Here is a 14,040-nt window from a genome sequence, read left to right as displayed (position 1 = left end):
GTGGAATTCCATTAAAATTGATTCATGTTTGTGGCTGTAATGTGACAAAATGTGGAAAAGTTCAAGGGGGCCGAATACTTTTGCAAGCCACTGTATATGACATAATTAGTTGTCAACTTGTATTGTCGTTAAAATGAGAACAAATAAAATAACGCCCCAAGTTTCTGAGTAGTTCAATGATTCTACCTACTTCCTAAATTCTAAGAAAACCACAAGACAAATAGAGTAGATTGCCCAAAACTATCCTGCTGCCACTAAGAGGAAGGTGCATGTGAGTAATGCTACGCTTATGATTTTAAAAAATGCATAAAAGCTACTATACTTTTCATTTTAAAATGATCCAAAACAGAAGAGATAACAAGAAATAAGTATGGAAGTGAAAACTTGCTATTTATGGCTATGTGCGTCATTTAGTATCGGCCACTCTGCAAATATTTTATGTTGAATGCCCAGTAGAATACAACCATATACAAGAGTATGTATCTTTGATATACATATCAACCATATCTTACTATGCCATTTGGATATTTGTGTTTTCCAGCTTCTAATTCTAATCTGCCTGTAGTTTGGAATATTTTAGCTCTTCTTCTTGGTTTGATGGAAAAGAATACAAAAAAAGGAAAAAGCTGTGCTGGTAGCATAGAATATATACCTATTGTTTCTGAATACTACATGCAGCCTAGTATTTGACCTGATAATGACTACAGTACTAGTGTAACTGCCTCCTCAATTCTCTCCACACAAGACAGAAAGACCAGAAACAAGCCAATCGATAAACAGCAAAAGAAGAGCCTGTATTGTAAATGTGGTGAGTGACTTTTACAATTTTTTTTTTTACAATTTTGAAAAGTATAATCCTTTTAAATTTGTATATTTGTATCTCTAAAACTGTCTTCTAATTATATAGATAATCGTCATATATCTATATTATCTGAGTGTAGCATTTATGAAATTTATTTTTATTTTTTTCTTCTTCATTTTAAAATAAAACTGAATTTTGTTGTTTACTTCGCAAGGACAATACTGAGCTGTACATCTGCACCTAAAGGATAAAGTTCCCTCTTTTGAAGATGCCAGTGTTCAAATTTTGACTGAGAAAACAGTTGGTTTAAAAGAGGAATAAAAGAGGCCATTTATATCCACTGTTAACAGTTGGTAGTACTTTAATTTTATCACCACAGAAAATGATTTTGGTCTACATGATCGTCACAGCTCTGGCGCGGACTGCTCTGGCGCAAGGTACATTTTAGTAATTGCTGTATAGTAGGGATGCACCGATCCCGATACTGGTATCGGGTATCGGGGCCGATACTGTAAAACGTGTGCGTACTCGTACTCGTAAAAGTTAACCGATACCATGAACCGATACTTATGTAGCCCGGATGGGAATTTGGGAGTAGATACTCATAATTCCCATGGACTTGAACGCCACATAAGGTGTTCACAGTTCACAGAAGAGAACGGCATGGAGAGATGCACGAGGTTAGCTGAACCAAAGTGAGAGACTCGGCTAGTTTTACTGAGGTTAACTTGCACAAAAGAGTGTGTGACTAGAAAGCTAACCGTGTGAGAGCTTCGCAACAGAGTGTGGGTGAAGTGACTTTTTGTTTCAACGGTCGCACCACCGTCCATGGAAAACTGTGTTTCCAGCCATGACCGCCGAGGCTAAAGGCTAGCCCGGACTGCTTGGCTGCGGCACGGAGGCAGCTGCTATGGACTGTCGGAGAGCTGGACAGTGACTGGCTAACGCTGTAGCAGAGACAGCATCGGGTCCGCAGGGAGTGGATTTAGTGTGGGACTGGTGAATGGCGACCTACCGAGCAACGGAACTGTAAGTCAGACTTTTGTGCTCTTACTGGGGAGAAGAGGATTTTTCTCCATCGTCCGGCGTGAGCAGCAAACAGGCCTGCAACAAGTGTGAATGTGAGTGTGTGTGGGGCCCATGTGTGAATATTGTATGTTTAGTGGATTTATATAACGTGTTTTGGAGTGTATATTAGTGAGTCACTTACCAACAGTGTTGGGGAGTAACGGAATACATGTACCGCCGTTACGTATTCAGAATACAAAATATGAGTAACTGTATTCCGTTACAGTTACCGTTTAAAAAGGTGGTATTCAGAATACAGTTACTTTGTTGAAATAAATGGATTACACTGCGGTACTTCCCTGTTTCATATTGTGGCGGGTCAGGATTGTTTGGGTTTGTTTGACAGCTATGTTCTGTTGTTCCAGGCGGCAGCGTTACGGTTGCCATGGTTACAGGGTGACGCTCTCTCTCTGCGTGTTTCCTGGGTGAGAGAGCGCCTTTTTGTTGTTGTTGTTGTGCTAAGCTAATAGGCAGAATGCTACAGGCATAGCTCTAAAGAATGTAGCTTCATAGGCAGTGTAGTCCGTGCTGCAGAGAGAATGGACTACCGTACCCGTTATGTGTCTGTGAGCGAGGGAGGGAGAGAAAGGAAGTCCGAGCTGTCACGGAGCAAAAACGGGAGCTGGAAGCATGTAAATATAATAATAACCACAGCAGCCAAGAAGAGTGCCTGACGAGCCCAGCTGTAAGTAAGCTATTAAGACTCGACTGTACACTGTGTTCGTGTTTTCCTCCGGAAAAAATAAGTTCCGTATAGAGCAGCCTTTCCACGCCTCTCTCTGTCTCCCGCAAGCAAAGCTGACCCAGACAACAAAGTAAAGCTAGTTTTCGGCTACCTGCCCGACACGGAACCCACCGTATTAGCCACAGGTCCCTTTACTACTGTTCGGAGCCGCGGACCTTCAGTATCAGTAATAAATCACAGCAATAGTACATTCACGTAGTTGTAAACAGCATGATAATATATTAAGTAATCCAAAGTATTCAGAATACGTTACTCTCATTGAGTAACGTAACGGAATACGTTACAGAATACATTTTGAGGCATGTATTCAGTATTCTGTAGTGGAATACATTTTAAAAAGTAACCTTCCCAACACTGCTTACCAAAAGGTGATAACATAAGTTGGGTTGTTTAATATAATTTGAAAGGGAATTATTTCATTTATACAGTGTATTTCATTTGGTTAAGGAATTGGAATATCAATATCATAAAAAAGGGATGTGTTGTACAGTATTTGTCTCTGCCCTTACATTCAGTAAACGTTTCGTTTGTGTTAAAGAGTTGTGTGGGGTCGTTTCTTTACTACCGGTTAAATTTAACTTGTGTGTGGCAGAAGTATCGGTTTTTGTACTCGGTATCGGCAAGTACTCAGATCCAAGTATCGGTATCGGATCAGTTTGAAAAAATTGGTATCGTTGCATCCCTACTGTATAGAGTTGAACAAAATTGCTACGTTTATAATTTTGATATTAAGATTGAAAGTCATTCACAACAAGTATTTTACAATACTATTTATTAACTTTACTACAGTGTTGAGAGACAGGGTTTTGAAGCAACTATTTTCTAGAATTCTTAATTAGTTACTGTATTCATGAGGGTACATCACATGTAAGTTTTTTACTTTTTAAAAAAAAAAACCACTTTTTTTTCCTCTTTAGGAGCTTTGGAATGCAATTTAACTCAACCTGGACCACAAAAGTGTTTTGGAGTACTTGACGAACCGCTCATGTTTTACCTACCTACTAATACACACACAAAGACAAGTTTGAAAAAGAATGCAAGTAACATTTTAACATTATCACATTATTCATTAAGTGCAATAAATGAAAAATACAAGAATCATATTACAGTCTTCAAAAATGGGACATTTAAGATCAACAAGTCAACAAAAAATGACTCTGGAGAGTATATGGTGGAAATACACAGTTCTACTAATGGTTCATTATTGCACACCAAAAACATCTATCTGGATATACAAGGTAGGGTTGAAAAATAATTTTTTTTCAAATAACATTTAACAGCAATGTACACTTTAGAAATGTGGTGTAAAGATAAATAGAAATGATCAAAGTCTTTTAATTTTTACCTGACTTGTTACCTGAAATTACAAGTAATCACAGGGTAGTTACACCTTAGTCGCAGGTTGTATTATAAAGTTTGCCTTAAAAATAAATAACTTAAATTGAATTATCTATAAAATGCTGTGTTTTTAGTTGCATACTCCCATTTTCACTTTCAAACATAGAATAAAAAACTTACACAAGCATAATGATGATAGTTTGCAGGACTGGCACTGGATCTTTTAAAATTCTAAATAGCACTGCATCTACATACATGACTATATTTGCAAATATATCTATGTCTTTCAGAGCCAGCTACATCTCAGTTGTGTTTGTCACCAGAACAGAAGATAATCAGCTGCTCTTCTGAGGGAGATGAAGTAGAGTTTATGTTGTCTTTGGACGATAACCTATTGTTACAGACCACAACTAAGAGTACAGAAAAACACAGCATTTCAAAGGTTACCGTCACCTTACACGGTCAACTGGTGGGAAAACTGGCCTGTATTGTTCAAAACAATGTCAGCAGTGGCCAAAAGATCATCCACGTTACAAGTTGCACGGGTAATTACATTAAATTATTTAATTCTATTTTATATCATTATTTTAAAAAAATCTAGTTATTTGATTATTGTAATTATGTCACAGCTATCTTGTGTACGAGTACGTTTTCATTCCCTTTACTGAAAAAAATGTTTTGGAAATACACAGTCTGATGCATCAATATTAAATGCATATCTAGAGCCTGTGACTTCAGGTCATGTAACCCTTAAATAACATACAATATTTGAGTTGCTCAGTGTTGATTTATATATTTTCTAGGTACTGTTGTGACTGTGGCTGTGGTAGCAAGCATTGGCACTCTACTTCTTGTTTTGGCTGTTTTTCTTGGTGTAAAGCATTTCAATAAGAAAACTGACCCCATGACTGTCAATAAAGGTAAAGGAAACACTGCACTTAATTTTCACTTAATTTTTTTCAATCAGTTACAAAAAAGAAAAAGTTCAGTTTACTTGACAATCCTAAAAATACTTTCGCAAATCATAAATATGTGCAGTGGGAATATTTACCTTATTTCATCATCTCTTTTCTGTTTTTACATTTTTCAGATCATAGTGAAGACAATATCATCTACTCAGATGTTCGAGTGAAACAGCACGCAAGAAAAACACCATCCAATTAACATGCAAATGAATTTTTTCATCAAATATTCTTTGTGACCTTGCCTCAGCATTATGCTTTCTGTTTAAATGTAAGACTGCCTTTATTGTGCTTTGTTTTCCGTGACAATCTTTGTCCCATTTCTTTCAACCTACTGACCCAAATCATAAACTTTAATTCTGTTAAAATTCTAACCAAAATCTAAACCTGTCTGATCTTGGAGAGTCAATAAAGTTTACTGGTCAGTAATACTTCCACACATGGGCTCAAATTGCTGATTTGCTCGTGATTTTGGGTATGGGTGCTCACAGCAGATGTGAGTTGTGGTTCTTGTTTTAGGTCAGTAATCTTCACTGTGTGGATTGTCACGACTTTTAGAACCACAAACTATATGGTTCACCTTTTGTGGCCTTGCTGTTTCGCTGATTTTTTTGTGCAATTTTCCATGTATTTTTTTTTTTGAACAGCGCATTGTGTTCTGCATCCTAATTGGCTGTAGACCATTGTCAGTCAATTTCGTGCCGTGTCTCTTGTCCAGTACAGAATGCGTTCGGCTTGTCAAATTTACATAAAACTTCAATCGCTAGCAGTGTGACTCGGAAGTGCTGTACTGTATGTTTGTAAGTTTTCTCCCCAACAAACACAACAATGTCGACGAAACGTTTTGCACTGTCAAAGCCAACCGCAGGTGTCTTTGGTTTCATTCTATAATACTGCACTTATTTTTCTACGAAGGTTTGAACTTTGAGAGAACAAGAGCGAAAAGTGTGAAAATGTTCATGCCTGTCTGAAAAAAGTGTATAAAGTGTGTAGTGAGGGGTTTTACAGCTTTAAAACATCTATAACAATTGTAAAAGTTGGCTACTTCGCAGATTTCACCTATTGCGGGTTATTTTTCGAATGTAACTCCCATGATAAATGAGGGACCACTGTGACTACCTGATCTGTACCGGAAACCCGATCCGTACCACGCATGTGCGAAAGGCGTCTACTTCCGCTCGAACCATTTTACAATAGTTATGGGTCAGAGTATCTGTTAAGATGTTAAAAATAATAAGCATCTCTTAAAATGTTTGCAATAATGAAACATTTCAATATAATGTAGACATAAACAAAAATAAAAAGATAGTTATGGATCAGGACTCCCCGATCCTTACTGCGCATGTGCAGATGTTCTCTTCTTCTTCTGTTTCGTTTAAGTCTGTAATTAGGTGCCATTCTTCTTATTTTACAGCGCTGTTGTTCAATCGGGGGAAGCTCTCCGTTGAGGAGAAAAGCATGAATTTGTTTATATACGGAAATATCCATTGTTTAAATGTCCCGGGCAGTTGAAAAAGAGGCAGAGCTGTCGAGAAATGCTAGGAGCTAACTGGGCGCTAACCGTGTCATTCAAACTGTCGCAATGTTGGCAAAGAGAGGAAGTGACGTAAGAGTCGCACATGCGGGGTATGGATCGGGTTTCCGGTAGTGACAACCACTGTACACCACTTTCAGTGACTTGCTAAACCATGTGATACTGCCAAAGTGACAAAGAAGTTAATAGAAAGTGGTATACTATACTTTAAATGTTGTTAAAATCTTGACATATATAGCTCAGTAATCATTTGTCAAGTTTTGTGGTCATGTGGTATTTTGGAAACATAATAAAAAAGTCTGTTCTAATCTTTGACACATATCTTTCCCACTTTCAAACAAAGAACAGAGATAGTCACAATGTAGAAAGTGCTAAATTTGGACTAATCTTACCATAAAACTTGTAAATGAAAATAAGTGTTTTCCTTTATATGCATCAGCTTGTGATTACTCATTGTTCTGTGATAATCTTGAATATCTGGTAACATTTGTAAATTGTAAGAACAATTGGTATGAGAGACAGTTTGAGTTGCAAGTAATGCAGTGATCAGCACTCACCACATGATGGGGCAAAACTTCTTTACAAGTAACCAAAAGCAACAGTGCAAAACTAAAGTGTTTTCTGTTAGTCTAGATCAGGGGTGTCAAACTCCAGGCCTCGAGGGCTGGTGTCCTGCAGGTTTTAGATATCACCCTGGGTCAACACACCTGAATCAAGTTTGTTACCAGGCTTCTGGAGAACTTCAAGACATGTTGAGGAGGTCATTTAGCCATTTAAATCAGCTGTGTTGGATCAAGGACACATCTAAAACCTGCAGGACACCGGCCCTTGAGGCCTGGAGTTAGACACCCCTGGTCTAGATTATCCTTAATCCTGACATAGGCTTGTGTCTGCTCTGCTGTACCTCAAGATATACCACCAGGTGTCATGGTAGTATCCATACTACATTAAGCCTTAAGATTTAAGATGGTGGCTGTCCAGATACAATGCAAGCAAGAGTCTATGATATACATGCTGTAAGTACTTGTTTATGTTACTTTTAGGAGTAATAAAGATTCGATGGTTTTTTTATTGTCAATTTTCTAAATGTACAGGACATACAGGAGAATCAAATACTCTAGGTGAGTAGGTGATGTATAAAAATAAAACCTATGTACAGTAGTAGCAGTAGTACAAGATATGAATAAAATATAAGTGACATGTACAAGAACATTAGTGCAAATGACCACAAGCAACAGGTATGACCATGGTGCAAATGGTTGACTAAAAGTCACAGTCACAGTCAGCGGCAATAAAAATATGAATGTAATTGAGGTTAAGTCCTCTGACAGTCTGGTGGATAAAGCTGTTCAGCAGTCTATTGAACCGAGCCTAGATGTTGTTCTTACCCCAAGGAAGCTGAAGAAGGAGGGTGAAAGGTGGGAGTGGCCCAGCCCACTGAAGGAACAATGGGCTGAGATTAATTAATTAAGATTAAGGAACTGACCTCCCAGCCCATTGTTCCTTCAGTGGGCTGGTTTCAGTCATTATGCAAATGTGCTGTTTATAAGATTGGGGAAACCTGCAGTCAGCTGAGACTGAAGAAGTCACTCGGATGAGTGACAAAACGTTTCTCCCACAAAACGCTACGTCCAGATGAACAGAATCAACTTTTGGAGAGTGCTGCTTTAATCACTTTTGAAGATTAAATTTTATACTTAGATGCTGACTTGGCCATTAAACTTATCTCATCTCTGTACCACGCAAAAATCTTTGCCCTGTAGACTTCAGTTTACGTCCTTCTGCTTCTACTACAAGAAAATTTGTTTTTCATTACATCTATTGTTTTTTTTTGTTGTTTTTTTTTGTCTGTCCCATTTGGTTCTTTAGCCGTCAGAATTGTTGTCTGAAGACCAACAAGGATACCAAATGGATTTATTTTGCCAAATGGATCATCATGGCATTGCCGTATTGGTCCATTTGATCAAACTTAGTTATTTTTATTTATTTTATTTTCAGTTGTTACAGATGGGACAGACATGACTGGGGGATAGGAAAGGGAGAAAGAAAGAGAGGAAGGAAAAGAAAAACAGAAGGGAAAAGGGACAGTGAGAAAGGGCACTTACAAAGACAAAGAGGGAGAAAAAAAAAAAATCTCCTGGATCACCTGTTGAGAGAAAAAGGAGAAGACAAGCAGAAAAAAAAAAAACCAAAGCAACATACTAAACACAACACCATCACGTTAATCTAGCTAAGTGTGAACAGCAGTAAATACTAAATATTGAAAGTTGTTGTGCAGCACACAGGACAGACAGCGCACAATGTGCTTTGAAGTAGCAGCTACGAAAGGTGTAGTTTGTCTACGAACAGTGAACACCCGTGTGCACACCTGTGTGGATCAACGCGCTTGTATACAAAAGGTTTCCCCATGTAACGGTCTGCTAGAGGGTGTGGAGGCCCATAGCCCCGTCCCCCAGGGCATGAAGCAGGCATGGAGGAGATCCAGGCTCCAGACATCCAGAGGCCCCAGAGTGCGAGAGCCCAAGGAGGACCACCGGAGGGGCATCCGTGCCACCTTCCTGGGAAGGGCTGAGGGGATCCCCAGACGAGGGGTCACCCAGCAGCCACGGAGCAGAAGCCAGAGGGGCTGCACCGGCGTGCCCGCCGGCTCTGCCGGCAGCCAGCTGTGCCAGAGTGAACCGAGTTGCAGGCCCGAGGCCGGAGGCCCGAGGGCCCCCTTTGCTCCGGAAGAGGCCTGACTGAGCGACAGGCATCAGGCCCCGCCAATTAGCCACCGGAAGTGAGCTGGTGCATACCTGAGCGCCCAGCCCCGGACACCAAGAACCACCAATGCACCAACCCCTGAGGGCATCAGTTACCAGCAGGGAGTGTGGTGAGGGGAGATAGGCCTCCACACTTGGAGGGCCTGGGAGTACCCAGGGAGGTGGAGTCTAAGACCCGACCTGACATATAGACACAGACAAACAGGCACACACAGACATAAACATGCTTTCCCACCCTCATGCACACATATACAAACACTCAGCACTCACCCAACGTAGGGACAGACATACATAGACATGTACACACAATCATACTCCCCAAACATACTCTATGCCCCGGGTCCAGGTACCCTCGCCCCAGAGGGGGAAACGGCACCCAGACCCAAGATATGTGACCCTTTCCCCGGGGTGAGGCAAGCAGACCGCCCCAGGCTCCGCAGCAGCAGGGAGGCCAATCGGACGGCCAACACCTCCTCCCAGCCCCCCGCCCGATGGCTAGTAGAGAACGGGGGTGTGTGAAGACCCCATACCTCCCTCCTCCCGCTCATGTGTAGTGTTGCTGCGTGTTGTTCTAAAGTGCATTTAAAACAAGGGAGGGCATGGTGCTGCTGCCAGAGAGCAGCAGGTGTTAGCACGGCCCCTCCCGAGAACCCTCAATGTCTACATGGATTTAAAATTGAGAGGTGGGCACCGGCGCCAGAGGTAGGGTTGAATACACAGACCGTCCTCTGGACGCCGTTAACGTGGTCACCCTCAAGGCCCTACATATGTGTGTGTGTGTGTTATGAGAGTGTGAATAATGTGGATGTCTAAGTTGTGAAATAAAATTGAGGCGCAGGTGGCCAGAAGGGGACAGAGGGGGGGAATGCCTCCCCTGCACCCTGGTGACACACCCGCACCCCAAGGCCCTACCTGTGTGGGTGGGTGTGGTGGAGCGGGAAGAGGGAGGCAGCCGGGGATGGGGAGGAAAAGAAGGGAGGGGCAAAATGCCCCTCCTTAGGGCCAGCTCCCCGGCTGACCCCAGTAGGCACCCCGTCCTCTAGTACCCACCAAGGCAAGGGAGCCCAGGCCCATCCAGACGGGGCCTATGGCAGCAGCACCGCTAAGCCCTACAGGACCTGGGGAAGCCCACCCCACCCCACCGCAGAGGAAACTATACCCACCCCAACATTCAATCATCTCCAGACTACACAAGACAACAGACACCCAGGTTAGGTTTATTCTCCACCTCTCCTGTGTCTTTCCCCCACCTGCAGAGTGGACTTCTGCTAGGATGGAACAACCTCCCTGCCAGTTGAAGAGTCCCCAGTTGGGCCGATGCACCAGAGGCCTCCTGCGCCAGGGCTGAGCCCCCGTGCACCCACCGCCCACAACCTCGGCGACACACCGACGAGGACCGAAGCCCCCAAGGCCCAGCCAGAGCCCCATCACAGAGACGAAGCACCCCGAACCCCAAGCCCCCCGCCTGCCCGGATCCACTCAGGGGCAGCCAGGCTACCAGGCCAGTAACCTACGTCCGCCAGTACAAACCATCCCCCAGCCCCGCTGCACGCAGCCACGAGGAGAACACCCTCTAAGAGCGACCAGAGCCACTCACCAGGTTATGACCACAACCCCCTGCGTTGAGCCCTCCAGGGATAACGTCTCTAGGGGTTCTCCTGGCGCCCTAAGCCCGTCGCAACCTCCACATCAACCACAATAGCGAAGGTAGGACCAAACCATGACCCCCCACCCCCACTAGGTGATGAAGCCGATCAAAGGAGCCCAAAGGGATTGATCAAATGTGGTGGCAGAGGCTGTATCAAGACTAATGTGATCTATTAAATGGTTTTTATATTGATTAGAATTAAGATTATTTTTATTTTTCCAGTTAAGGAGGACCGTTTTCTTGGCAATGCATAGGGCTGTAAAAACAATGTGGGCTGTGTTTATTTCTGCAGTGACCTCATCCAAGTTGCTCAGCAAGCACACTAAAGGGGAGGCTGGAATGTTACATTTCAGACACTTTGATAAGTCTTCACATATCTCACGCCAAAACTTCTGCACTGGTGGACAGAACCAAAGGGCGTGGATGTAATTGTCTGGTGTATTGCCTTGACAGTGTGAGCAGTTGTTGGAAGATGTAAAGCCCATCTTGAACATCCGATGACCTGTATAGTGCACTCTATGTAGTATTTTGTATTGAATTAATTGCAGACTGGGATTTTTAATCAATTTAAGGTTTTTAAGCATACCTGAGACCAGAAGTTTTGGTCTAAGCTTACCGATAAATCTGCTTCCCACTTTGCAATAGGAAGGGATATTGATTCATCTATTTTAGAAAGTGTTCTGTATATTATAGATAATAATTTGGGGATTTAAGAGTAAGAAGTGTACCGCACTTGGTGGTGTTTGTAATTCAGCTTGACTGAGGTTAAATGTCTTTTTTACTATGGATTTAATTTGTTGATATTCTAAAATCTTTTCTTGTTGATCCCATATTGTGTAACTAGCCTGTCAAATGGAATAAATTCTGTTCCCTCTAATATATGTTCTAAGTATTTAATTCCTTTACAACTCCATTCTGGAAAATTAATCATATTATTGTTTTGTAATATGTCAGGGTTATTCCAGATAGGTGTACGTTTGCATGGGATTAATGAGGACGCTGTCATTTTTAGAAACTCCCACCATGCTGTCAAAGAAGAGCTGATGTTGATGCTTTTAAAGCATTCATGTCTTTTGATGTTTGAGCTGATAAATAGTAGGTCTGAAATTTCTAGATTATTACATAGTGCCTGTTCTACATCTAGCCAGGGCTCATCTAAGAAGGTGTGTTTAAACCATCTAGAGATGAACTGAAGCCTGTTGGCTAAAAAATAGTGATTAAAGTTAGGCAGATCTAATCCTCCTTTATCCTTGGTCCTTTGTAATGTTTTTAAGCTGATACGTGGGGGTTTGTCTTTCCAAAGGAATTTAGAAATACATGAGTCTAGAGATCTGAACCAATCTTGTGATGGCTTATTTGGGATCATTGAAAACAAATAGTTTATTTTTGGCAAGACCATCATTTTTATAGCGGCAACCCTTCCCATGAGTGATATGGGTAGAGATTTCCATCTAGCCAGATCGCTTTCTACTGTCTTTAAAAGCGGGATGTGGTTTAATTTAGTTAATTCTGAAAGCTTAGGAGAGACATTAATACCTAAATATTTTATATTTCCAGATTGCAGTGGTGTAGGAGAAGAATTATGGAAGGAGCAATTAATCGGAAGAACTGTAGATTTTGACCAGATAATTGAATAATCTGAGACTCTTGAGAAAGAATTTATCAATTCAATCACCCCAGAGATATTGGTTTGTGAGTTTTGGAGAAAAAGTAACACATCATCCGCATAAAGGCTGATTTTATGTTCTACATTCTTGCATTTTATGCCCTTAATTACTGAATTCTGTCTAATTGCTGCTGCTAGTGGCTCAATAAAAATTGCAAACAGTGAAGGGGAGAGTGGGCATCCCTGCCTGGTGCCCCTCAGGAGACAGAAGCTGGAGGATGTTTGATCATTTGTTCTGACACAAGCTGTTGGGGAATTATATAATATTTTTAACCAGTTGATGAAAGAGGTTCCAAAACCAAATTTGTGTAAAGTTGCAAATAGAAATTTCCAGTTAACTCTGTCAAATGCTTTTTCTGCATCAAGAGACAATATTATGGTTTCAATGTTTTTACTGCATGAGTAGTCTATTAAATTAAGTAATCTACGTGTATTTGTTGATGAGTGCCTACTGTTGTGAAGGAAGGAAGGCTCAGGGTTTAAATAATGAGTGACAGGTGAGTGCAATTAAGGCCAAGCACCACACCCAATTAAAGGTGAGGAAAAGAAACAAGGTGCATCTGGTGAAGTGAATGTGCTAAAAGGTGAGCCTTTACAACAGCCGCCCCCATATTTCTACTGAGAAATATGTTGAAAGGGTTAAAGTTGTTCTTTTTCATGAAGCGGGGGCAGAGGAATCAGACATGCTACAGGTTTGATATAGGTTCAGGAGGTCAACCTGGAGGTCGACAACGTAGGCCAGACAGTTCAGGGGGATGACCATGTAGCCAGCGGTGGCGGCAAAGCAGGTCCAAATGCCAACCGCGTGGGATGCAGCTGCAGGCCCAGACCTGCAGACCGTCAGGCAGTTTTGCAGGTGCTGGGCTACCCCCAGCACCTGCAAAACTGCCTGACGGTCTGCAGGACCAAAACATGGTCCTCCGGCTCGGAGGACCATGTTTTGGAGGAAGGAAGGTTCAGGGTTTAAATAATCAGCATCATGGGCTCATCCGATCAGAATGAGAATAAGCAGTCATCTAATCATTCACAGGGTTCTCCTTTTATTCTCAATTCAATAAAGCAAAGAAGGAAAGACACACATGGACTGCTATCTCTCAGCTGCCGCCCCATGTGGGAGTGAAGGAAGAGTGAGGGGTAGGTGAGTGCAGTCCTTATATAATGAGTGACAGGTGAGTGCAATTAAGGCCAAGCACCACACCCAATTAAAGGTGAGGAAAAGAAACAAGGTGCATCTGGTGAAGTGAATGTGCTAAAAGGTGAGCCTTTACAACACCTACCTTTTATGAAACCAGTTTGGTCAGGATGAATTAAGAGGGGGGTTATTTTCTCTAATCTCTTTGAGAGAGCTTTGCAGATTATTTTAAGGTCTACATTAATAAGGGATATTGGACGGTAGCTTGAGGGATATACAGGGTCTTTGCCTGGTTTCAGTAAGAGACTGATATTTGCAGAGTTCATATTTGGTGGTAGTCTACCATTTTCTTTGATTTCCTGCAACATTCTGTAAAAAACTGG

The 14,040-nt window shown here is 41.8% G+C and overlaps 1 protein-coding gene across 2 annotated transcripts; it reads left to right on the top strand.

Annotated features, from left to right (window-relative positions):
* Positions 1–694: 694 nt before the first annotated feature.
* LOC109203888 (uncharacterized) lies at positions 695–5,684 on the top strand. Of its 2 annotated transcripts, XM_019363855.2 has the most exons (6): positions 695–808; positions 1,182–1,239; positions 3,533–3,853; positions 4,244–4,498; positions 4,757–4,873; positions 5,044–5,684. In XM_019363855.2, exons 2-6 carry the CDS (start codon positions 1,185–1,187, stop codon positions 5,115–5,117), a joined length of 822 nt encoding a protein of 273 aa, XP_019219400.1. In that variant the 5' UTR covers positions 695–808; positions 1,182–1,184; the 3' UTR covers positions 5,118–5,684. The 2 variants fall into 2 exon arrangements, with proteins under 2 accessions (XP_019219400.1, XP_025766570.1); XM_025910785.1 differs by lacking the exons at positions 695–808; positions 1,182–1,239 and adding an exon at positions 2,519–2,555.
* The last annotated feature ends 8,356 nt before the right edge of the window (positions 5,685–14,040 follow it).

The sequence above is a fragment of the Oreochromis niloticus genome, linkage group LG10 (genome assembly GCF_001858045.2).
Source record: "Oreochromis niloticus isolate F11D_XX linkage group LG10, O_niloticus_UMD_NMBU, whole genome shotgun sequence".
Taxonomy (NCBI): Eukaryota; Metazoa; Chordata; class Actinopteri; order Cichliformes; family Cichlidae; genus Oreochromis; species Oreochromis niloticus.
This window is presented reverse-complemented; position numbering and strand designations above follow the sequence as displayed.

Coding starts and splice junctions, on each gene's coding strand:
- LOC109203888 (XM_019363855.2), top strand. CDS start 1,185: ATGATTTTGGTCTACATGATCGTCACAGCTCTGGCGCGGACTGCTCTG. Junction 4,499..4,756: donor CCACGTTACAAGTTGCACGG/GTAATTACATTA, acceptor TATATTTTCTAG/GTACTGTTGTGACTGTGGCT. Junction 4,874..5,043: donor CCCCATGACTGTCAATAAAG/GTAAAGGAAACA, acceptor TACATTTTTCAG/ATCATAGTGAAGACAATATC.